The following is a 26,271-nucleotide window of genomic DNA, read 5'->3' on the forward strand; positions in this document are numbered from 1 at the left end:
TATAAATAATAAATTAGAGTGAAAAATATTCCCTGACTCTATCAGATTAAGAAGGAAAAGAGAGGGTATATTTTGTTAATACTAATCCTTCCACTTGGGAAAAATATAAAAATATAAAACACCACACACGAGAGGAAAGTTCACTAGAACTGTGGCAATGCGCTACTCTTGCTATATTTTTCTTGTTCTTGAGTCCTTAACCTTGTTTTTATATGCAACCTTCCACTTTATTACCCCTTTATAATGGTCTTATAGTCTCAAGTATATGCACTGAAGAAAATAGCCACTGACTTTCACTCTAAGAATGTTAACAGTAGTTTTTAGTTTACCTTGGCTGTTGGGAACGTCTTAATAATTTTAACTGAGCTAAAGAAACATTTCCCTACTTATGGTTGTGAACATTCACATTACAATAAGAAGTTATAATATTTTGTAAAACAACCGGCACTATGGAAATTGTTTTATAATAATGTGGGTGTTCCAGCATTCCGATATAAGACTGTCTAGTGAAGATATGAAAAAGAAACTAGCCAAAACAAAACTCCAATTTCTGAAGATACTTCCTTGCATGCAATTTAGAAAGACTTCTTCTGTCAGAACAAGGACAAAAGAAAAAAAAAGGACTAATTTAAGAACTATGTGGTTTATTTTTATCTCATCTATTTCTAGGAAGCAAGTGGTATATTTGCTTTCAATATGCGTGCCAAGAAGTACATTCTATATTTTTATATATATATTATATATTTTATATATAAATATATAAAGCAGGTTCCCTAGTCTCTTGTTATATGGACTATATTCAGATCAACAAATGGGTTAAGTTTTTCTTCTGATACTTTTTGATCAAAATAGCAGGAAAAAATGCTTCAAAATTTTGCTACAGTTAATGAGGTAAAATAATGTAACAGAAGTTTTCTGGAAATAATTTCCAGAAACTAATATTTGAAAAGTTATGTTATAGTTGTTTATTTGAAGGGTTCTATTTTTACAAGAATTAGGTGAAGTTAATGCTAAGAAGCAGGAAAGATACAGGAGAAAAGGATCCCATACAAGCTTTTATATATATATACTTTATATATATATACTTTTTTTTAAATAAAAGCACAGGTAGTATTTTGCCATAATCTTATTGGGAATTAAAATTATTTGTGCTCTTGTCTTATTATTGCACTTCTACTTCACTGGACTTGGTCTACTTATTTTTATAGTCCGCAAAGAATTGTCTTAACCAAAGCAAGTGCTCAATATAATTCTGGTAAATCGTAAAAAATCATGAAGTCTTCCAGTGCATGGCATAGTCAGGGAACAGGGTGTGACAAAAACTTGGGTGCATGGAGTGGTGGAAGATAAGGGTGAAAAAATTGACCTGGTTAAGACTGAAAGGCCCTTGAAAAATACAGTAATTGAGGATTTACTCTATATACAATGAGGAAGGACTTGGAAGCTTTCCAGTCATAGGATTCACTTGATCAGATTTGTGTTTTAGAAATCGTGTTCTGGGTACAGGGTAGAAAATGGATTGGAAAGATGAAAAGAAGAAGCAGGCAACTTGTTACCAGTGGAATAGGTAAACCGGTAATGAAGATCTGAACTAAGGAATTGACAAAGGGGCAGATGTCAGAGGTATTTTAAAGGTAAAATCAACAGGATTTGGTTGCTCCCTCAATGTGACTGAGGAGAGGGAAATGTTAACTTTAAGATGATTCCTAAAATGTTTTAGGCTACATGCCTGCTCAGAAGCAAAGTGTTCAATCAGATTCCATGAAATTTGAAATGAGTACCTAATACATGCAAAGTACTTCGCTAGTCGTGTTCTCCCTCTCTCTCTCTCTCTCTCACACACACACACACATTCTCTCATAATTGTTATGATAAAAATGGAGGTTTTTTGTTACTTTTACTTGTTTTTTCTTTTTTAAAAACCTGGTATACTCAGGGATTTTCTGCATTGAAAAAGTGAAAGAAATTTTTTAAACATACTTTCAGTTAAACTTATGGGGGATGGCAGTTTATTTTAATAGGAAAGAAGGAAGAATCTCAATTGTCCCACCTCCCTACTCCCCTACACCCAATCCTTCAACTTAACTATCATCATTCCCCACATTGCCTTGATCGTATCAAGTGTTTTTGAGAAATATTTGACAAATTTCATTTAAACCCATGGTAACTCCATTATCTAGCATGTTTTATCAAATACAGTGGTTAACAAAAGACACCACATTCCTAAGAGTCAAACAATTTGAGTACAACAAAATGCACAAAATTAAAACTTTAGTAAATGTGATTCACTTCTATCTACTTGATTGTCTTGGAATGACTGAAAAATATCAAGCTATGTCACAATGTTGGTGAACAGAAATGCTAGTCTATAAAGTCCTGGTTAATACAATATGCCAGATAATGAGTTATACCACACAGAATTGTAAGATGTTAAGATGCTAAAAATTATTTAGTATCACTGATGGCATTATAGAAATTGGTAACCTCTGCTAACAACAAGCGCTTCAAAAAATATCAGAAGATGTGTTCTTGCAATGCAGAAAACAACTTTATTGATAGGTATTTCACTTTTTACACAGATTACACACATTTTATTCGCTGAAATTACATCAAACACAACCAGTTATTAGTATCTACACATATTCCAGCTGAAAAATGTTCTGTAATATTCATTCTAATATATTCACACAAAAATCTACTTATTCTTTTTAAAATTACAGCTGCATCTTACAAAACAAAAACAAGATTTTAAAACTGACTGTTGTGAATATCCTTGCATGTTACATCTTCACAATTTTAATGTTACAGAGCTCCTTCCACTGTTGTTCTCAGTGCTAACACGACTCAAAATGAGAATGGATAATAAATTGTACATATTGCCCAATCTAAAAACTGGACCTATCCTCAAAAATATTCCCATGATTTATGGTAATTGTCTACATTGAGCTGTTCACAAAAAGGTATGTGTGTATGTATCTACATACATATGTATGTATGTTTGTATTATATGATTCTGGTAACTCTATTTCATAGCCTTTTGATAGAAACATAAATAAATGAAACTCATAAAATTGCAGACATATGAAACTGCAAATCTGACATTGTACAGAGCACTAACCAAGAGCTTAATGGCTCATCTCTGTTTTGTTTTCAAAGGTATTCAAAGGAAGTAAGGGAGTAACGCAAAAAAAAAAAAAAAAAAAGATTGTTTTCATGGGCTTTTTAAGACACATTTTAGTTATACCAACTGAGCAGAAATTGGTTGTTACTGAAGGAGAATTTAACTTTGTTGTGTGTGTGTATGTGTGTGCAAGAGAAGTAGAATCTACACTAGTGCTTAGATAGGAAAAAGCAGTTTAATTTTTTTTCATGTATGTTTTGATGTTACTGGATTTCTGATCATTCAGAAAACAGGGAAACTTTATGAAGAAAAGTACTATGCTTACATTAGATCCAAAATACTTTGATTAAAAGGAAAAATATATAAGCACATATTCAGAATGCACTGAATATGACAGCAATTTTGCTAAATGAAAAATGATATATAGGATAATATAAAGGATACAGGATGATTATAGTTTGGAGTTGAGGCATTACAGTTTAAAAAGAGACAATAACACTATAACATACAAGCACAATCTTTGAACTAGCTGTCTTTAGGTTGAAGTTTAAATTATATATCATTTTTTTGCTAGAAATTAGATAAAAATATGCACACACACATGCAAACATATGTGTGTCTATACATACACTGAACTCAACTTTTTAATCCCACTATGTTTAAATTTCTTGTGCATCACATTAAAATGAATTTTCCTCTTAACAAACTTAGGTTTATTAACTTCCAAACATGAGTTTGGTATATTGATCCTTCAATCCTTACACCTAAAAAGACTTAATTGTATGTTCCTCACCATTTCTATAATTTGTATGCATTTGGAAATAGATGTGTGTACAGCCATATATGTAGCACCGTGTGAATTTTCATTTCTAGATTCAGATAATAATAACATTATATAGCATGTCAAACTTTTATCTATCTAAAATGAAACTATAACAATATTCTGTCACATTAGACAAAATCTGTGCCTTTGTAAAGTCAAACAATTTTGTCAGATAGACAAAATATCTCTATGATTAGTGAAAACATATTTTGCCTCCAAATGTTTTGATATCATATAGACACAGCCATGATACCTATCTGGAAGAGAACACAGCACCTTCTCTTAAATAACTGGTTGTGTGAAAATAATTTATTTAATCTGAAGATCAGAAATAATGTATACAATGTTCTGCAAAAAAAAAAAGGCACCTAATCCACATAAATTTGAATTACAAATAATCAAATAAATTAAAATGTTAATGAAATAAAGTCTCTCATATAGGGGCTCACAAACTAGTTTTCCAGAGTCCATGCATTTTCATTTCTGTGTATTTGTTCCAACCTTGTACAAGACTATGTTTGTGTTTACATGGCAAAAAAAGTTGGTCAAATTTGTTTTCTAATTTTAATTACATCAAGGTTATCTGTGACATGGAATAACTAGTTGAAGTACATGTTTGAATTATTGGAAATATTTTTGTGTAGTTAACAGTGTTTATGATCAAGTTTCTCTATTTATAAGGTCGTGTTATTAGCATCCTGGTGATCTGCATTTATTTTGTAATTGAAGTTAGAACTGTTACATAATAAAACAAGTAAAGACATTTTAAAGTTTAATTTATGGATTCTGAAAATCACTATTTTTCACCAGAGTTACATATTTGTTTATTTTTAACTATCATTGAATAAAGGAAAAATAGTATCATTTAAAGTTTTCTCTGAGTATTTAATAAAAGCATTCTTCTGTTATCTAATGTTTCTGCCAAGTATTGGACAAAAAGAATGAAAATGTTTTAAAGGTTAACTGCATTTCAAAGAGAATAACATTTTATGGAGTAAATCGATAAATAATTCATAATTGTAAGGCTCCAGGATAACAGAAAAATGTAAATATTTTTAGAAAATCCATTGAAATGCTTGTTTCATTATTAGATCAATTTAACTATTTGCCTGTGATTTTTCACTGGACCAAAAAAGTCTTATTTCTCCTTGAAAAGTACTTGTGTATGTGTGGAAAATTTAAATCTAATTAATCACTTAAAAAGGGAAATTTAAAGCAATTTCAATGGAGAATATCTAGACTATGAAAAAGATGAAGGAGTTGGCTGTAAGAATCCTTGTAAATAATTAGATATCTTGGTTGTTTGTTCTAAAGAAATTTGGACATGAATTTAGATTTTTTTTTTTTTTTTTTTTACTAAGAAAGCTTTTTCATCAAGCCTTGATGTTTTCATCGAGGGAAGGTTAGCCTCATGGATGAAATATATAGCATGCCTCTGTATTATACTATCAACTAATCAAGCTATACTATTACATGAATTTCTCCATACATCTATAAACATAAAAATATGCATTATAAATAAGTCAATTACCAACACATGTAAAAATTTCTGTGTGGATAGTTTATAATATAAAAAGAACAGAATAATTCTGTAATTTTAAAAGGCACCACTTCCAAAGGTTATAGAGCCTTCAAACAGAATTACTAAGTGAGTTAAAAAGAAGACCTTATTGATTTAGCTTTAAATCAAACCAAATAATTTAAAAATTCTTCATCTAAAATCTACCTATGATTTTCTAAATTTTTTACAATGGATGTGTATTATATGTACGATGGAAATAAAAGCCTATGAGTACTCTAAAATTAAAAAGTTTAATCCTAATTCTAAATACCATATTCAACCATAGATGTCATGTATGAATACCCATAATGCATAAAAAAAAAACTTGCACGGTTCTTTAAAAAAAAAACAGTGATTATATACAACACTTAAAACTGTATATTATCACAGCACCTTTGAATATGTTACAAAACTACCTTTAAATAATATTTTAAATAGACAAACAAAAGCTAAGCTTCACAAAATCTAAGAAAACATGTCTATCACACAAGAGCACCTATAGGAAGCATTTACAGAGTGTGGCTTAAGTTCATAAGAGATCTCTTAAGATTTGTTTGTCCTCTAGCATTTCTGTTGAGACCAGGCTTCACACCACTGTTAGCTAGATACACAATTATGAAATCTAATTAAACAGTGACAAATGCAGGCAAAAAAACAGTAAAACAAGTTTGTATTATTTTGTGTAGAAATTATAAGATTAATAGATTTTATAAAAAATAGTGGTTGACCGATTTAATCTAATCTAATTTTAACTTGAAAATTCTAAACTGTATATATTTGCCTTGATAATGTGGACAGGGTGGTTAACAGAGAAAACGGAAGCTCTACACATAAAATATTAATTAATGGATAGAATTAAAATTGTTTCATAATTTTTTAAATATAAACCACTGAAAATTAAAATAATTTAAGAAATGTAATGGCTCAAGTATTTACTTTTAAAAATAAAGCATTTTTATATTTAAAGTAAAAGGAGGGAATGTATTTCACAAATCTGTTTTCTATTTATGTACTCTGGACTTTCATCAAAAGAAAATAATATTTCTTTGACTGTTTGCAGTACACAATATATTGTGGCTTATCACTTAGTAGTCTACTTACGATCCAATAGATAAAATCCTCTGTAAATTCACTGAAAGTTTCTTTTTCTTACCTATGATGACTCATTTTTATATTTGCCTTCCTTTTGTCTTTCCCTATTCACTGACTAGAATAAGAAGCAGACAGACTATAAAGGACACATCAGTAAGAATATTCCAGGATACCACTAATGCCAGACAAGAGGTAGGAAGGTATCTGATATCTTCTAAGACAAACATGTAATAACAATTAAATTAAAGATGTCACTAAATCAACTGATAAGAAGAAATCAATTTGGAAAATTCCTTATTTTTCTCTTCTCTAGCTTTTGTGGGAAACTAGTTTCAATGCCTTCTTGTATTTTTCTCAAATGGTAACATTATTCCCTCAAGCATAGGTGAGGGATACATCAATGGTATTCAAACCACAAAAGCAGAATGCATTTTCATCTATGGTCCAATATTAAATACAGTTAAATCTAAATAATCATTGTTTATACTGATAAATATTTATGTTCACCATAACAAAAAGAGGACTCACTTTGGTGACATCATCACCAGTCTGTTTACTGAAGGCTTTAGCCCAGAGAACAGGATAGAAAACAAGATAGAAGTTCTTTTCTCACAAAATCTGCACTCTTGAGAGATGGAAACACTTGCAGCTTTAAAGTTTCTATTTCCATCTTCTGCAAAGAAAACACTCATAAAACTATTGAGGAATGCACTCAGAGATTCCAGATAAGTATTTCAAGACATTCTCATTTTCATGTATACAAAGGAGTAATTAGGGATTTTTCTTATTAGAGTCATCAATGAAAGGATCACTGAGGTGAAAAAAAAAAGAGGTATTCTCCCTTAGTTCACAGAACATTCAGAAAAGGAGAGATCAGGGTTGTCATGACACACTCATATGAATAAAGCATTTATATAAAAATTATATACTCAAATGGTCATGAAGCCATGGTATTATATTATGGAATATTTGAAGTGCTGATTCCTTCTCTTGGGCATCATCATTTTATTCACAATTAAATTGAGACTATGGATTGCAGAACCCCCCACTATCAGGACATCTTGATACTTGCAAGGTAATGTCTCCAGCAGTATAAGAAGTTGCCTAGATGTTTATATACTTTAGAATGATCTGAGTTAAATATTTACCAAGAAGAAATTGGGAGGAATTGTTAAGTGATTCTATATGAATAACTTATACAAAGGTAAATTTTAATTTTAAGCATTTTTTACACAGTGATTTATAAGTATGTAATACAACATTCTACTTACATGACATTTTTCATTACCATTAAAAATACTTACATTCATAATCATTAATCATTATAATCAACTAACTAATGTTTAAAGAACCAGATAGCATGTTCGATAAACTCTACATCATGGGAGGTACAAGGGATTCTGACTGAGTCAACAGAAACACTAAATTTTAACATCAAACTATTTAAAATACTACCTAAAGGTCAAATATCCAAGAATTACACTACTTCGAAGTGCTAAATAGAACATAAACCTCTTCTAAATACCTTTACATCAAAGAACACTTCAAATAATACACTAATTTTAATGCACGTACACAATAGACCAAATCTTATTCACATTTTCAAGGTAAAATGACAATTAAGTATTTGAATCAAAAGCCAGGGAACATAACCTTTATGCTATAATTATGAAGGTCATTTATACTCCCTTTTCATCCCAAGAAATCATGATTTTTTAAAACTCTGTTAGTAATGTTAGTAAGGCTTAAACAGCTTAAGAGTTACAGCATAAATTCGGAACATATCATTCTTTTCTAAACGAACATAACGTACACCCAATTCAAGAAATTACTCATTTGTATAGGAAATGAGTTAATCGACATACTGTGAAAAGTGAGTTAATTTTAAGTGGCGAATTACTCAAAACCATGAAATATGCTCAGTAATTTAATGCCAGAAAAATAAAATAGATCTATTTAGAAGAGACTCTAGCATCTTAGGCAATTTCAAAATTAAGATATCATCTTTAAAAAAAAAATCTTACCTAAATCCTTGTTTCTACTCTAATATGACTGAAGTTATATTTCGTAATATAAGAAATAGCAATTTTTTTTCAAAGTACCAGGGAGTATAAAGAGCTTTACATTCTCCTTTTGATAGATATAAATAGAAAAAAATGTTTTCTCTTTCAGTATTTACTAAAAAAAGAAACATGATTACAACAAAAATAATTAATGATGAAAGCAGTAGAAAAAGATGATGACAATCAACATAAGAAACCAATAAGATCATTTTATATTTTCCAACTTTTAAACAGTGATAGCTAATTAAAGTGATTTCTCAGCAACACTATTATTAGTTAACATTTTCATAAAAATGAATTAAAATTTTTTGGCTTGTATTTATTTTTTTGGTCTTAAAAAAATATCTTGCCCTGGATACCTTTCAGAAGGGTAGCTTGGATAGTTCAGCTTCACTTCCAAACCCCCGGAGATGATGTTTAACTCTTCAGCAATCAGACAGGGCAAGTAATTCCATCTTTCATGTTTGATGTATTAACCATCAGTGTGTGCACCAGGAAGGTATTATACTACATCACAGTTGTTGTCATTCAGAGCAAGCAAACAGAAACAGCATGATAAAACTGTTATTTCACTACACTGTTTCTTCCATAAATTTTAAATTTTGATCGCCAGATATCAGCTAAAGTAAGTATAAGATTTAATGGGAAATCCATCTTAAAGTGGTTTTGTTTTGCTTGCTTTTACACTGGAAAATTCAGATTACAAAATCTTAGCCAAATTGTGAAATCACAAATCACTGGAATTTTTTGGAAGGGGAATGAAATTATGTTGTTCCTAGAAAGTTATATCTCACTGCAGATTTCAATAGTTGATGTCCTGGAATCAGTCTAGGACAAGAAAAATAACATGTTATCAAAATCAATGATTGTGTTCTAGGAGTCTTAGTTGCCTAGCATGCTACATGGCTAAGATTCACATTATCAAAAAATAGATACATAGAATCAATTCTACTGAACTTAACTATGGTGAATGCCAATCCTATTCCAAACTAACTCAGTCTGCCGTTATCATTTTGGATCTAGATATAACACCTATAGCATGGTTACATCTTACAGACGTCCCAAATTTCCACTATTCTTTATACCTCATTTCTGCAATTATAAGAGTATTCCAACTCCAATCATAGAAATTTGTTAGGAATTTTTTTTAATGAAGTACCTCAAATATATGTCTAAGACAGTGTCTCGTTCATAAAAGACTCTAAAAAATGGTACTTTAAACAAACTGTACTTTCAGTTTTATTCGCTTCTCTATTTTTCAAGTGTATAATCTTCACACAGTTTAACAGGATTGCTTTCATAAGCAAGACGTAGTTTTGGCAGTATATCTCTTTTATATTACATTTACCAAAATTTACTCTAAAATAGTTATTTATTTTTATGGTATTTCTAGGGTCATACCAACCAAATGCTATCTGCTTGCTCTGAAACACTGAAGGTGTTCATAGAAGAAGGTAATCTATAGATTCATCCTTTTAAATCTTATGTTTCTCATTTCTACTACAATATGTACAACAATGCCTTCCAGAATAAGTGCAGAAATTTATACCAAAGAAAAGCATCCTATTTCCCAGGTATAGGTGGCTTTATGCAATGTATGCTTTGCTAACATCAAGGTATCTAATAAATGTTCTTTTTTTCAGAACACTAGAGTCAGAAAAAAAATCTATAGAAAGTATTTTCCCTTTCTAAAACATGAAATTTCTGATAAATCCCCTTATATCCTACAGCCTACTGAAAACCTATTTATTTCTCCACTTTTATACAGGCAGTCCTCGAATTAAGAACTTCCTACTTATGGACAGCTCTTACTTGCCCTTTAATGTTACATAGACTTGCCCTCACTTTGAAACAATAGAACTAACCACCCGTACTCCCAACAAATTCTTCATCACAATCACCTTCACTAGCTGTATGTGCAGCTTTCAAATCAGTGAAAGGCTTCAAGCCTTTTCTTGCACGAAAGTACATGTAAGACTAAATAAGAATTGTATGCACTTGTTCCGACTTATCTACAAATTCGACTTAAAGACACAGGAATGGATTTCATTAGTAACCCGGGGACTGCCTGTACTTCTATTCTTATGGGTAATGAACTAAATGTAAACAGCACTCTAAACCATCTTCTTGAAAATACATTCCTCACTTTGTATAAAATTCATTGGACTATTTCTGCCTTCTGGTAACAGCAATATTTTCTCCCACTGTCAGAATTCCCTTAAGGAACAATGAATTTATATAGTATCGGCAGATATTTTCTCCCATTTTATATGATGTTTCTTTATAAAAAAAGACAAGTACTCTATTTGAATTTTTAAATATATGGTTTCTTTTTCAGTGCTCACTTATCTTGTTAGCATTCTGCAGTCAGTAAATATAAGATGCCTCTTCTGGAATTAATCACAAGTGGAAGAGTATATAGAAAGGGTGAAGAACATTGCAAATGCAGCACAAAATATAAAGATTCAAATTATTTTTAGTATCACATTCGTCTGCTTAAGTTCCCCAACTCATTTTTGGAAGATACTTAGCAATGAATATGAAACAACTGTGAACCAATGACATAAAATCTACTATTTAGCTATTTTTTAAGATATGAAAACATTGAATAAGTTATCTCAGAACTCACTATTCTAAGATAGTCCTTTAAGCTAATAAAAACTAATAATGTCCAATAATTTATTCATATTAGCATTTACTTTTCATATTTCTCCTAATTCATGAAGTCATTTGTCCTCTGCTTAGGACAAAGTCTCTTAGCTAAATAGTATAAAATGCCATCATGAAAAGTTATCAACTTTATTGAATTTTAAAGAATTATAGAATATGAAAAAACTGAAAGAAGAAAATAGTTATCAAACACTTCAGTTTTTTTCTTCATCCATGCCTTGCTTACTACATATTCACATACTTCCATAAAAAATGTCTAGCTCATAAAACTTCTCCAGGTTTTCCAAAGCAGTTGAAACCAGAATTTGCTCTTTTAATTGGCTTCATGAACCAATCTATTAAAAATAACAATCTGCAAATGTAATTCACAAATCCCACTCTTTGAATATTCTTTTAAAACTAATCACAAATTTAGCCCAGGAAAAAGTGCTATTAGGATACACAACATACATAAAGTGTTCATAATAAAGGATACTTTTCTGTTGAGAAATGCTTCTGAAATGCATAATAATAATGATAAGAATTGTATAATTAGGGTGTTCTTTCGAATGGTTAACTATAAACAAAAACACACCATGAGGAGATGTTAGACATCTATTATGTGTGTCACTTACCTAAGATCTACCTAGGAAGGGAACATGGGGTTCATCCAAATTTTAGAAATAACCAGTGCCCTGTAAACTCGTTCAAAGCATAACAGAAACTCTCCACACAAACACTAGTATTCTATCTTGCCATTTGCAACAGCATAATTGTCGACCTACTGTAACAAAAATCCACTCACAACTGAATAAGGACCTTACCTGCATTGTGTGTTTAACAAAGAAAGGTTAATACCATTGTGTAATTTAACTGTGCATATCTTTGAATGAACTTGGTTCTTAAAGCCATTTCCAAACCTATGGTAAATTATTTTCATTGTTGTCTTGAACCTGATAGATTTCTATACTATCTCTAAGTTTTGGTGAGAGGAAACCTATTCCGTCTTTCACGCTGCTACCATTTTGTTAAGCCTGAATAGGTTTTCAAAAGCCTTTATTCATTGAAACTGAGATTAAGACATACAAAATAATGAAGTCAATATGTGGCATGATTTCAAGAGAAAAAAATGTAGATGGATTATAACACTTGACTTTATTAAGGAAACAAGAAAACAAATAATTTACTTATGAATTTGTAGATTTTTTTTTTCATTTTCCCTATGGAATACAGATAAAAAGCACTATGCAAACTCTTCCTTTCATAAATTTCTTGGGTTTTAAATCATTCTGCACAAACTTCTTCCATCTTAATTTGCACATATTTTCCTTCATGCCCCTTATAAAAAACAAACATATTTCATTTTTCAAAAGTTATTATCTCTTAAGAATGTCTACGGAAAGGTTCTAAGTATCTTGCATAAATATGCAAATATTTAAACGGATATCTAAAATAGGGGTCTCATATATATTTCATTCTCTAGCTGGAAAAATGAGAACAAGAATCATGTATCCTCATTTTTCTAATTCCAATCTTGTTATATTCTGTGAACTAAGATAGATATTTATGAACAGGAATAACGTTGAGTTCCTGACCTGAAAATAACACTGGCGGGGAGGGGCATGGCTGGGGGAGGGATGCAGCAGATCTCTTGGTGCTATTTAGACACCTTGGGTAGACACAGATTTTTCCAGGCAATCTGGAATTCTCAACATCATTAGTATTAAGAGGTGCTTATCAGAGTTTGAAAAGTTTTACTGAGATGTACCTAGCCTAGACTGTTCTGAAACTCATGCACACAATGGTACTGACTGAGGACAGTGTTACAACCCTACTTTGATTTAGTTTTTCCAATATATTCTCTAGGAAGAAGCATAATACTGCCATCTACAGACAAAATTACCCCTATTACAATTATCATTCTACACCTAATTTTCCTAAATCATCAGTCATTTTATTCTGATTTTCTACCAAACTTAAATGAATCCATATATATCTTTCTCTCTCTCTCTCTCTCTTTCTCTCTCTCGCAGTGGTTAAGAGCTCAGCTGCTAACCAAAAGGTCGGCAGTTCGAATCAACCAGTCGCTCCTTGGAAACCCTATGAGGCAGTCCTACTCTGTCCTATAGGGTCTCTATAGGGTCACTATGAGTTGGAATCCACTCAACGGCAACGGGTTCAGGTTTTGAACTCAATCGATTCTATAAAGCTCTACTTCAAATGAAAATAATAAAAAATAAAATAAAGTTAGAAACTTCAGTTAGAAATTTGAATTACATACCGGTCTGGTGTGAACAGACACAGGGGTCTTAAAGGTTGTCACTGGATAGCTGCACTCAGAAACGCTGTAGGGATCAGAACTGCTGGAGGAACACTTAGAAATGGAATCACAGGCCACAAAGGTGTTATCGAGAGGCAGTTCTTGGATGATCTGGTGCTTCGAATTCAGGGGAGTTTCAGGCTGAATCTGGAAGGCAGGCTGTGGAGAGGCAGATTTGTAATGCCGGGCCAAATCAGGGCTATCAGGCTTAAAAGTAGTAGGTGTTGTACCCCAGTTGTAGGTACCCATGGCTTGCTCTTCCAGCTCAATGGGAAGGTCTAAGGTGATGCTGTTTCCATCAGTGTCAGCATCATCTGTCTTAGCTTCTTCAATAGTGACAAAGTTAAGCAACAGGTTCTTAGGGGCATGCTTCTTCTTCTTCTTCTTCTTCTTCTTCTTCATCATTATCATCTGTCTATTTTCTGGGTTCGGAGTAACCCATTCTGAATTTTGTTTGTTTTTCTGGGCAGCCTTAAGATGTGGGGACTGGCGACATCTTACCACAGCAGTGATGAAAATTACTAGGATGACAGTTATGGTGCCAGCAACAATAGCAACCATGATCTTGACATAGTCACTGGTTGGTGAGGATGCGTCAGTTGTCTCAATATTTTGGGTCACTGGTTTTTCAATATTCTTGCGCACTAGTTCATGAATCAGTGTAGCATTTGTCACTGACTCATTCACGAATAGATTAACGATTATAATATTGAAGAGAGAATCAGGTTGTCCCAAGTCCTTAGCTTTGACTACCAGTCTGTGTAAACCAAGATCTGCAGCTACACATTTCTCCTTCAGTGTAATGTTGCCTGTTGTCTGGTCAATTATGAACAGATCTTTTGTATTTCCTCCTACAATGCTGTAACGAAGCTCTGCATTCATGCCAGTGTCACTATCGACAGCAATTACCTTGAAGACCACTGTTCCTGGATTAGTGGATGGTGGAACCAATTCATAAGAGTAGTTGGTAGAAGGGACAACAAAAACTGGTTTGTTATCATTAACATCGACCACATTTATGGTCACTTTAGCAGTTGAAGAACGTGATACCCTACCACCATCCTCAGCCTTTACATAGAAAGTATAAGATTCTTGTTTTTCTCTATCAAATGAAATATTTGGTCGGATGACACCAGTCTGTGGATCAATGGTGAAATCATCATTCACATCTAAAATCGAGAGAGTGACTGCAGAATTTTCTCCATAATCAGGATCAGTTACAGTGATTAGTCCTACTGTGCCATGTCTTGGAAGGTTTTCAGGGACATAGAAGTTATACTCATTGTGAGTGAAAATTGGGCTGTTGTCATTCTGATCAAGAACGGTCACTAAGACTGTGGCATTGGCCATCAAGGGTGGCATCCCATTATCTTTCGCCAGAACTGTGAAAGAATATTTTTCCTGTTTTTCCCTATCCAGTTTCTTCACTGCAGTCAGGATGCCTGTACGATGATCCAGGTTGAATTCAGATGGAGCATCAGAACCTAGCAGGTAATTGATCTCAGCATTACGCCCATTGTCTGCATCTGTTGCACTTATTTTTGTCAGCTGGGTGCCAGGAGAGTTATTCTCAGGAACAGAAAGACTTATGAAAGGCTGGGTGAAAACTGGAGCATTGTCGTTTTCATCTTTCACTTTGACGAGGAGCATGGATGATTGATTCAAAGGAGGTTTGCCAGCATCTGCGGCCAGTAATTTAATGGCGTATTCTCTTGTGGACTCAAAGTCAAGATATGCAGCAGTCTCTAGGAGGAACTGATTACTGAATACTGGCCTTAATCTGAAAGGGACTTCATGATCTGTGAAGCATGTCACCCTTCCATTATGGTCAGCATCCTCATCTGTTACAGTTATAAGAGCAATTTTGGTGTTGAGTGGAGCATTTTCTGAAAGAACCACAGTGCCGTTGATTGGATTGATGATGTATCTTATATCAATTGAAGGTACATTGTCATTGACATCTGTAACATTTACCAGCACCATTGCTCTTGCTGGCATTGATCCACCATCACTTGCCAAAACAAGCAATTTGTGGTTTGGTGATTCTTCCCTATCCAGTGGTTCTTTGATTGTGATAAGTCCAGTAGTGTTGTTGAGGTGAAATAGTCTCTTGGCCATGTTAGAGACTAGATTGCTAAAATAGAAGTGAATCTTGGCATTTTCACCTATGTCGGCATCTGTAGCGTGGAGCTGTGTCACTGAAGTACCTACAGGAGCATTTTCTGGTATACTGACTTCAATCTCCTTCTCCTTGAAGACTGGGTGGTTGTCATTTGTATCAGCCACACTTACTTGCAAAATAGCAGTACTGGATCTTTGAGGAAAGCCGCCATCTTCAACCTTTACCTTCATTACATATGTATCCTTCTCTTCCCTATCCAACTCCTTTTGAACAATTAGTTGTGGCATCTTGTCTCCTTCTGGCGTTTCAATGACATCAAGCCCAAATATACTCTGACCCTGGAAAACATGGAATGAAATATATTTTAACTTATGTAATAATGTAATGAGATCAGTTTTCAATGTCTTTAAAGCTCTATGATATAGTAGGATCAGCTCAGAAATAGGTGCCAGAAGACATGGGTTCTAAGTTCCAGCTCTGCCTATAACTGATATTGTAACTGCAAGCAAGTTGCTTAATTTATCTAGGCGTTTGTAAAATTAGAGGGTTGTGCTAGAAGTTGGTCTGTAATGTTTCAGGTTAGAGCATTTTATAGTAATAAATGTAACTCATTTATTTAAATTATTAAAAGTTTTCAAAAGGAAGGAGTATAAGGAATTTTAAAAATAATCGTCACTAAATTTCATGTGATAAATGAAGTTATAATAAGTGAATTATAAAAAAGTGGAGTAATTCATGGTTACTCCAAATGACTTAAATTGTTACTGTAGATTTCAGTTAGCTGGGATGCTTTTTCACCACCAAAAATAACAATCAAGTATAAAATATCCATCCAAGGCATTAACATGTTTATAATATCTAATAAATACAATTGACACCTTTTGCAGAGGGAAAAAATACACAGTCTCTAATTAGAATATAAACCTGCATAAAATATAAAGAATTTTCATTTTTTCCTATAAGAACAGACACTAAAAATGAAATTTTTCTGGAGTAACAACACAAAGTTAATGAACTTTTTGAAAATGATGTGCTGAAATGTCCAATAGGAAAATATAGCTTAGGGCAGCATGTATTTTCTCTTTATACCCAGGAGGTCATGATATGAGAATTTTGAAAAAAAAAAAAAAAAACAGCCTCTCTCCAAACTCCAATAAGATGTGTTCTACACAGATAAACAATGATCCTGCAAGTTGACTGAGGAGTACTGTAGACTGGCTCTCAGGAGGAGTCCTGTACAGTGATAGCTGTAAGATTTTGTCAGAAAAGAGTAAGATATAAAGGTACTGGAGGGTATGAAGAAAAGATCAGAAGAGTACCTTAGGATTCCTCTTCCTATTACATGAATGATTTATGAATATGTGTGTGTGTTAATTCCCCAATATATTTGTGGACAGAAAAGTTGCTGACACGGCAAGGATCAGATATTGATCTTGCATTCTTGTGCTCTGTCATAAAAGAACAAGATAACATCTAAATTTTTTGTTTATAGTTTTGACATACCAGTGTCTAAAATAAGATCCTAAAGGTTGAAAAACCAAAAACAAAAAAAAACTTGCTGTCATCCAGTCGATTTCAACTCATAGCAACTCTACAGGACAGAGTAGAACCGGCCCATAGGGTTTCCAAGAAGAGGCTGGTGGATTCAAACTGCCGACCTTTTGGTTAGCAGCCATAGCTCTTAACCACTGTGCCACCAGGGCTCCATCCTAAAGGTTAGACACTAATAAACGATATCAGGTTTTCTGGGACTTCTAGAACATATGGTCAGTTTATAAATACATTCTGTATCATATTATCTCTTTATTTACCAAAGTAATAGATAAAATCTTGTGTAATATCCAAGTACAAAAAATCATTTTTCTCTTATGAATTGCTTAGAGATATTTCTACAAACTATTGAATTTTTTTCTTTTTGCATTGAGATTTACTTATACTTTTCTCCATATGCAGAAGCATAATATACCTTGGTGGAAGACATAGATACTTATCATGAAATTTAAGGTGGCATATCAGAAATATAAACTAATTGGTTTTCTACAATGTGATTTTTTTATTTTAATTTCAATGTGTATTAGTTATCTTGTTTTTAATTCATATAACTAAGAAAAGCATTCTATTCACATTTTAATTCATATAAATGAACAAAAATCTGGATTTTTCTTTGAATAAATTATATAGCAAAGGAAACATTTTTCTTGTTATATTTATTGACACATGTGAAAATTACCAAATTTAAATCTACTTCTTAAACTGCATATTTTAAGAATAAAAATTAGAATTTAATGAGAGTACTATAAATTATAAACGAAACATATTTACTATTATAATTTTATCTAAATTAACTTAGTGATTACTTATAATTTTATTTTTGCAATAATATTCCAAAAGGCTTTTAAGAATGTTCAAATGCAGAATATCTCATTCATGGGTAGAAAAAATAGTTTATAAATTCTACTTCATAAAAAATCCATGGCACTTAATATTACTCTGTTAATTCCTGGTATGCCATAATTGAGTGACTAATATGACCACAGTATTCTCCTAGAAACTGAGGATATGGTGGTGAGTAAACATAGTTCCTACCCTAATGGAAATTAAATCTCAGCTAGCATGAGAGAAAATCATTGATGATCACAGTATTAACTGATGGTATTGATATTAACAGATATATATGATAAAAGAATAATCACATTTTAACAAGAACTATGAGTGGACGTTATAGGGTATTATTAGAGGTTTATGTATTATTATATAGTCTAGTTTCCCCTTATTATAATATTATTGCTATAATAGATATGTAAATATATAATGCATATATTTATTATATATACATATACTAATAAATAGTAGTATATGTATTAAAATATATATATATAAACTATACTATTATATGGTCTAGTTTTTCTCCTTATATAATATTATTACTATAATATCTTATATAATAATATTATTACCATAATATTATTATATAACTGGAAACTAGACTATATAATATTGTATGAAAAGAACAAGTAAATGCTCTAAAGTTCTTGAGTTTCAGACCCAGTTACCCAATTCATGACTCTAATACATCTAAGAAAAAAAGACTATGCTAGTTTTAATTTTTTCTTATGTACCTATTTTTATGTGTTTCATGTTTATACATTTTTAGTTTCTAGTTTTATGTATCTGCCTTATGTATCTGAATTTTAAATCAGAGACGAAAACAAAGACAAATTTATCAGTTGAAAAAAATCCAAGGCCAGCATTTCACTATTTTTTAATCAGTTTATGTAAAGTGATAGTAATCTTAAATTTTTTTAATGTTCAACGTGATAATTAAAGATACATAGCAGCTTATGGATAATGTACCTATTGCTCTTCTATTTTGTGTGACTGTGCTCTCATTTGACAGGTAATAGCCATAAAAGGCCACTTAAATATAAATCAAATAAAATTAGATAAAACTAAAAATTCAGTTCCTCAGTTGCATTAGCCACATTTCAAGCTACATCTGGCTAGTGGTTACTGCATTGGATAGCACAGGCATAGAACATTTCCATTACTGCAGAAATTTCTATTGAACTATATGTTTGAAGATGTCATAAACTATGTTCAGCCAGGTGATTGCCTAGCATAATTCCCCACCCCCTACACACACACCTAGGTATTTACAGTTCTACAAATGGCTTGCTAGTTTACCTATTTAAATTCATATTTTCCAAGGAATTTGAACAGGAGTTGCCTACATGTCATACGTAAATAATTTTCAACAAAGTTTCAGCCAGATATTTAAGTTTTGTGCCAAAGTGTGATGCCAGAGTAGTCACTGAATGACTATTTCAAGGTTGTTCCTCCGTCTCTTCTCCTTCAAGAATAAAGAAGGACTAACACACAGACCCCACAGTAGTCCTACTCATGGCAGTTACCCTAACCGACATTCACACTCATGTGGGCAATGAAAAAACTGAAGCCTTTGGCCAGATGTTTGACCATGATATGAAAGCAGTGGTAAAGCGGAAAGGGAGAAATAAAGATGCATGCCTCCATAATTCATTATCTCCCTAACTTTAGCATAGACTTGCCCCATATACAAAAAGTAAAAAGTTTGTGATAATTGAGCTGTAGTATCTTGAATTCCAATCCTGTCTAAATTATTTTCCCTTATCTATTGAGTCAAACTCCCACCTGAGCAAAACCTTAGATATCTCTTCCAAATTTTCAGTCTTTGGTGAGAGCACTAGCTATCATTCATATGTGTGTATCTCTCTGTAATTTACTTCAGCCTAATACACTGATACAACCACAACAATGGACTCAAACATACCAACGGTCATGAATATGGCGCAAAAACAAGCAATGTTTCCTTCTGTTATACGTAAGGTCGCCACGAGTCGGAGCCAACTCGACAGCAACTGACAAAATCAATACACCGATGGATTTGAGTGTACTGTAAAATGGTAAGAAGCTTTGTTTACACGTACAATCTCTAAAGAGACAGCACCTGGCATGTATGAACATATTCAATATGCAGTTGTTAAATGAATAAATCCATCAATTAAAAGGATAGTTCCTATTTTAAAAGATAATAGGAGAAGAGCAGAGTTTGGTTGTTCTTGTTTTTAATTCTCAGGCTGTATAGTCACAGGAATACCCTGTAATTGTTAATTTAAGGGTTTTTTTTTTTTCCTTTCACTTTAATAAAACTGCCCAAAAACCATTTCACAATTATTTTATGAAATTACTCTTTTCAGTTAAGCTAAAGTGTCAATCCCTAGAAAAATTTTACAACATAGTTGTAAATCTTTATTTTCAGAAGACATAATGACAAATACTAAAAGTGGTGTGTGGCCAGTGTATTAGTTATAAAATACAAAACACTTCATCTGTCAAACACACATATGTACAAACAAATGATAATTTTTTAAAAACTCAGAGAAAAAACCAACATATAACATAAACTGGGTGAAAGACATGAACAACATGTCATATGTTGATTCTGGATTCTGATTCCTGAACTGCACTGATCTGAAATACATAAAATTGCTAAGTCAGGGTCAAGAAAAATGTATGGACTTGGTAACAACATCATGTAATGCAAAGACTTTTTATTTCATTTGTGAGTGATATTTTTTCCTAAATACAAAAATAATCTTTGCGGTTGTAAACCCATGACAAAAGCTTCTGAAATAAGCAAGATGTTAAGCCCATCTGAGACTTTAATTCATTGTAGGTGTTTATAAAATCAAAGAAAAGAAAGTTGGTGTTCAACATGAAAACTGCCAAGAGAAGTATTTTTGCTTTTGGGAAAAAATGAATAAAGGATATTTTTTGCCAAATTAAAAGCTGTATTTTTTCCAATTGTTCTGGGAAAGAATTAACTGGGCCACTGTACTAAACTTTAACATTTTTGACATATGCGTCTGCAAGACACCATTCCACTGCCTATCGGAAGGTAATAAATAACACGGCACTTCCAGAGCTATAAATCTGGTACAATTGCCCAGAAAACGTACAGAGTGCCAGTAAGTACTAAAAATCGTTCCAAAGAGATTGGATTCCAAAACTGATTAAGTAAAAATGTTTACTCTGTTGACTGAGGAATGCTGGGGGAAAGACTAAAAATTTATATCTGAGTTCTATCACTGTTCGATTTATCAAGAATCGACCTGATTTTTTTTTTAAGTTTCCATTTTTTTTTCTTACTGTTCCTGACTGATACACCTTTGAGCCAGAGAAACACAAGAACATAGCTTCAAATGGATAAAGCCACAATTTTATTTTAGAAAATGTTAGAGAGGTAAACTTAATATTCTGAACGTAAATAAAATGGACACTCATAGGGTCGCTATGAGTCAGAATCAACTCGACAGCACACAATAACAACAACATAATAAATTTACCTTTATTCCACTAAAATGTGTCTTGCATTCCTACAGGATGCCTAAAACTAGCAGGGAGAATAACAACTGTTTCTCACATATTTAATATTGTGGTACTATTTAAATTTTATGCACTATTTCTAAAACATTTCTTTCAACATTCATTTGTAGCACTGTCAAGGGAAATGCAATAAAAAATGAATTACAAGTAAAATGACCTGAGCTGTTAGTCACATATTTGTCACTAACCCTGAAGTCATCAATTCACGTTCTTCCCTACTTTAAAGACACATTAGCAAAAAGAGTAACGTATAAGGAAATACCAACTCCCTTCAGAAGGAATGACTTTACATTAAAATGTTAATACTACTAGTGTTAATTTTGGCAAAGCCACACACAGGGCTTAAGATTTTATATATTCTGTTCTTTTATCTATTGGGACTTATCAATGTCTTTTTTATAGAACAATGTTGTGTGTTTTTGTCTCTGTTTTTTTTTTTTTTTTCATTTTAATTTTGCCTCCAAAATTCATATTTTTTTCTCTCTACTTTATCAGATATCAACACTAGGAACAGTTTGTTTTTCACTTTTTGAAGAAAGAGTAGAATCAGAAAGATTTTTTATTATAATTTTTGTGCTAAATTCTGTCCTAAAGTGTTACTGCTCCCTTACTTTGGAATTTTTATGATGATATTTATGATAAATACAATCTATTTCTTTTTTTGGCCTAGTTTCCCTGTAACTATCCTATGTCTTCAATCTGGGAAAATAATTAAACACATTGAATATTTTATCTGCAATAAACGCTCAGGTTAAAATTTCTTAACACAGAAGATTTAATTGAAAGGGATCAGTGTTGTTATATCCATGAGAACAAGCTGGATATTAAAACAAATCCAATCATAAGGTTTCCAAATTTGTATTTCAGTCTGTTATTCAGTTAGATTTGAAAAGCTAGATTTTGACTTTAGGAAAAAATAAAAATATTAAATAAATATGAGATGCATAATTGAAAGAAGAGACATAATCTGATTCATTGTATTAGCTTCCTATGAGAAAACCAATCATTTTATCCCTAGTATATATAATAATTCAACATTCTTTCTTATTTGATTCATTTATGCTCTCTCTCCCTCCAGTTTCTAAAACTTACAATGGCTAAGCATGCTCTATAATATAGAAAAAGCTTTAACACTATGCAAATATTTGAAATACAATTTGGACTTGATCCCATAGATTTTAATATTTTACATTTTACTTGAAAATATTTTCTTTTAAGGAATATATTTTTGAGCATGTGATTTTAATGACTACCTGCTTTTAATTGAGAAGACACACAAAACAAATGAAATGTCACTCCTAATTGTTGCTAATCAGCTCTTTTTAGCAGCTGCTCCCTTGTGCTCAAGTTATATGAGCCGGATTCATAAGAAAACAGAATACAGTATATCGAATCACTGAAGACTAGTACTGAAGGGACTGCAGACACAATCTAGCCTTCTTTTTCCACTTAAGAGAAAGGACATGGTTAGGTGACTTGTCCATGATCATACTGCTGGTGTAGGTTTGAAAGCCAAGCTGCCTGACTTTGAATTCAATGGTTGTTCCATGAAACTATCTTTAAAGAAAGGCCTTATTGATGGTGGTTCAAACGGTTAAATGCTTGATTACTAGCAGAAAGGTTGGCAGTTCTAACACACCCACACACCCAGAGCTGTCTTGGAAGACAGACCTGGAGATCTGCTTCGGAAAGGTCACAGCATTGAAAACCCAATGGGGTAGTGCTACTCTGCACACATGGGGTCGCCATGAGCCAACAGCAACTAAGAACAATACTGATGCTGGCAAGAATGCCTATACTATGGAGAACCCTTGTTGTTGGGTGCTATCAAGTCGATTCTGACTCATAGCAACCCCATGTGACAGAGTAGAACTGCCCCATAGGGTTTTCTTGGCTGCAATGTTTATGGAAACAGATTGTCAGGGCTTTCTCCCATGGAGCCACTGGGGTTGGTTTGAACTGACAACCTGCGGTGGATTAATTACTTTTGTGTGTGGCCTTTCTAGCCATGGTCTTGTAACTCTCACCTGGATGATTGGGTGGGACTGTGTGACAGGGTAATTGTGGCCTACCAAGGGGATTGGTCAGTTTTGCCTTAAAAGAGAGTCAATTCCACAGCAGAGAGGAGGAGCCCACACCACCAAGGAAGGAGAGACCAGCAGAAGAGACGCAGCAGCGAAGACCCGGCAGTGGGAGACAGCATGGTGGGCATCCCAGCCCATGGAGAGAGAAAGCTGAGAGCCTTTAGGGAGAGGCATAGGGCCAGGCAGAAGCGTGCCTGAGAACACAGCTGGGAAGAGGCTACCCTGATGGAAGAACTGTATCCTGAGTGTTCCTGAGCCTGAACTGTAACTGTTACTTCCCTAATAAACCCCATAATTGTGAGTATGGTCTGTGAGTTCTGTGTGGCCATTGCAATTAATTATCGAACCCAGTGGAGTGCTGTGGGAGGGACTGTTGGTGTCAGAATTGGTGAAGATGGCAGAGAGAGGAGGCATGTTTGACCTCCACCTCATGAGAACCAGCCTTGGGCTGTTGATGTTGGTTCTCCATCCCCCCTGTGGGGTTGGAGGAGGTCAGACACTGGGTTAGCAGCAGAGCAATTAACCATTGTCCCACCAGGGCTCCTGTAAAGAATCCTTAGGCAGGAGATAATCATCAGGTAATCACTACTCAAAACAAAACAACAACACACCTGTGTTTCCTTATCCCAGGCCACTGAGTCACCGACAAGGTTACTTTCCTGTCCATTCAAAAAACTACTCTACCACCTTAAGGAATTTGATACATTTCATAAAAAAGAAACCACAGAAAAAGCTCTTAAAATAATTAAGAGTGTAGTTATCTATATGCTTAAATTAAGATGAGCCAAATTCTCAAATTGGAATTCACTGTCATTTTTTTTATAGTTAGTATAAAGTAGTGTATATTCCATGGAAAATACTCTTAAAAGCCTAACCTTAGCCAAAAGCATTTTATGTTGCTGTATATTTTATCTGAATTATTATTAAAAGGAAGTAAGGTAATTTAATTAATAATTTTAATTAAAATCCATGATTAGGTCAAACTATATCAAAAGATTACCCTTCAAGAAAGTAGAAAATATGATATTTCACTAATAGATACTGCTACAAATCTAACCAGGTAACTGTTGATGGTAATGATGGTGGTGGGCCCCAGTGAATGATGCTTATTAATATCAGGAAGATAAAATTCAAGATGCTTCTGCTCCAGTGTATCAGAGAGAACGTCAGGTAGAGAGAGTCAATACCTAGGATAACTCCCCTTTAGGAGCAAGGGGAGCTGTTACAAAATCTAAAGTGTTATGAAGGCATTTTATCTTCTAAGTATCAGGGCTTCTTGAGTCATTCTATCTCTGATTGTTTCTACCTGTGATTTGTTAAGAGGTCTCAACCAATTTCTGTCGGACTTGATACTCAGAGCCCAGAAATTTCTTTTTTTCCAAAACAGTATCTCAGTTTCTATATCACATGTAAAGGCCATTTGTTCTGTGTGTCAGGGCCTTTGAATATTGATTAAGTGGATATCATTATACAGATGGATAAACATGGTAAATTTTCTTGAGAGAAAGTAATGACAAATCTGTCATGGATCATATACTGTTGGAAATGGTAATCATTGCAAGAACAGTTCAAATCTTTGATCTTTGGGGCAAATGGAGTTTCAAACTGCCAGAAACTAATCAAGGATGGCTCATTTTAATCAAGGCCTAGGTGAATAAATGGAAATCATGAAAGGTTTCATGGGAGAACAGCTGCATCTTGTGTTTGATAAGATTTTTCTTTTTTTTTTTGTATTGTTGCTCACTAAAACACTGATCTGGTGTTTGAGAGGTAAGAGGTAGCCCAACAGAATATTCATTCATTTAGCAGGCTGATTAAAAGCAGTCCTAAACATAACACCACGTGTATGTCAGTCCACCACTCATCTGTCAGTTTGCCATACTGTGGTGGCTTGCATGTTGTTGTGCTGCTGTAAGCTATGCCACTAGGATTTCAAATGCCAGCAGGGTCACCCGTGGTGAACAGTTGTCAGCAGAGCTTCCAGACTAAGATAGACTAGGAAGAAGGACCTGGTGGTCTACTTCTGAAAAAAATTAGCCAGTGAAAACCTTATGAATAGCAGCAGAACACAGTCTGATAATAGTGCCAGAAGATGGGTCCCTCAGGTTGGAAGGCACTCAAAGTACGACTGGGGAAGAGCTGCCTCCTCAAAGAAGAGTCGACCTTAATGATGGAGTCAAGCTTTTGGGACCTTAATTTGCTGATGTGACATAACTCAAAATGAGAACAAACAGCTGCAAATATCCATTAATAATCAGAATGTGGAGTGTACTAAATATAAATCTAGGAAAACTGGAAGTCATCAAAAATGAAATGAAACACATAAAGAAAATGTTCTGCATACTACTTTGGTGAGTGGCGTCAAGCGTCTTAAAAGCTAGCAAGCGGCCGTCTAAGATGCATCAATTGGTCCCAACCCAGCTGGAGTAAAGGAGAATGCGGACCACCAAAGTCCCAAGAAAAGAATTAGCCCAAGAGACAGAAGGGGCCACATAAACCAGAGACTGCATC

At 33.3% G+C, this 26,271-nt stretch overlaps 1 protein-coding gene across 1 annotated transcript in view; it reads right to left on the reverse strand.

Moving 5' to 3' along the window:
- PCDH11X (protocadherin 11 X-linked) overlaps nucleotides 1-26,271 on the reverse strand; it is a 944,132-nt gene that overhangs the window by 820,535 nt on the left and 97,326 nt on the right. Inside the window, exon 6 of the mRNA XM_004377548.3 lies at nucleotides 13,591-16,089. Coding sequence (XP_004377605.2) covers nucleotides 13,591-16,089 — 2,499 coding nt within the window. The remainder of the gene's footprint in view (nucleotides 1-13,590; nucleotides 16,090-26,271) is intronic.

This window comes from Trichechus manatus, unplaced genomic scaffold (assembly GCF_000243295.1).
Source record: "Trichechus manatus latirostris isolate Lorelei unplaced genomic scaffold, TriManLat1.0 scaffold00051, whole genome shotgun sequence".
Taxonomy (NCBI): Eukaryota; Metazoa; Chordata; class Mammalia; order Sirenia; family Trichechidae; genus Trichechus; species Trichechus manatus.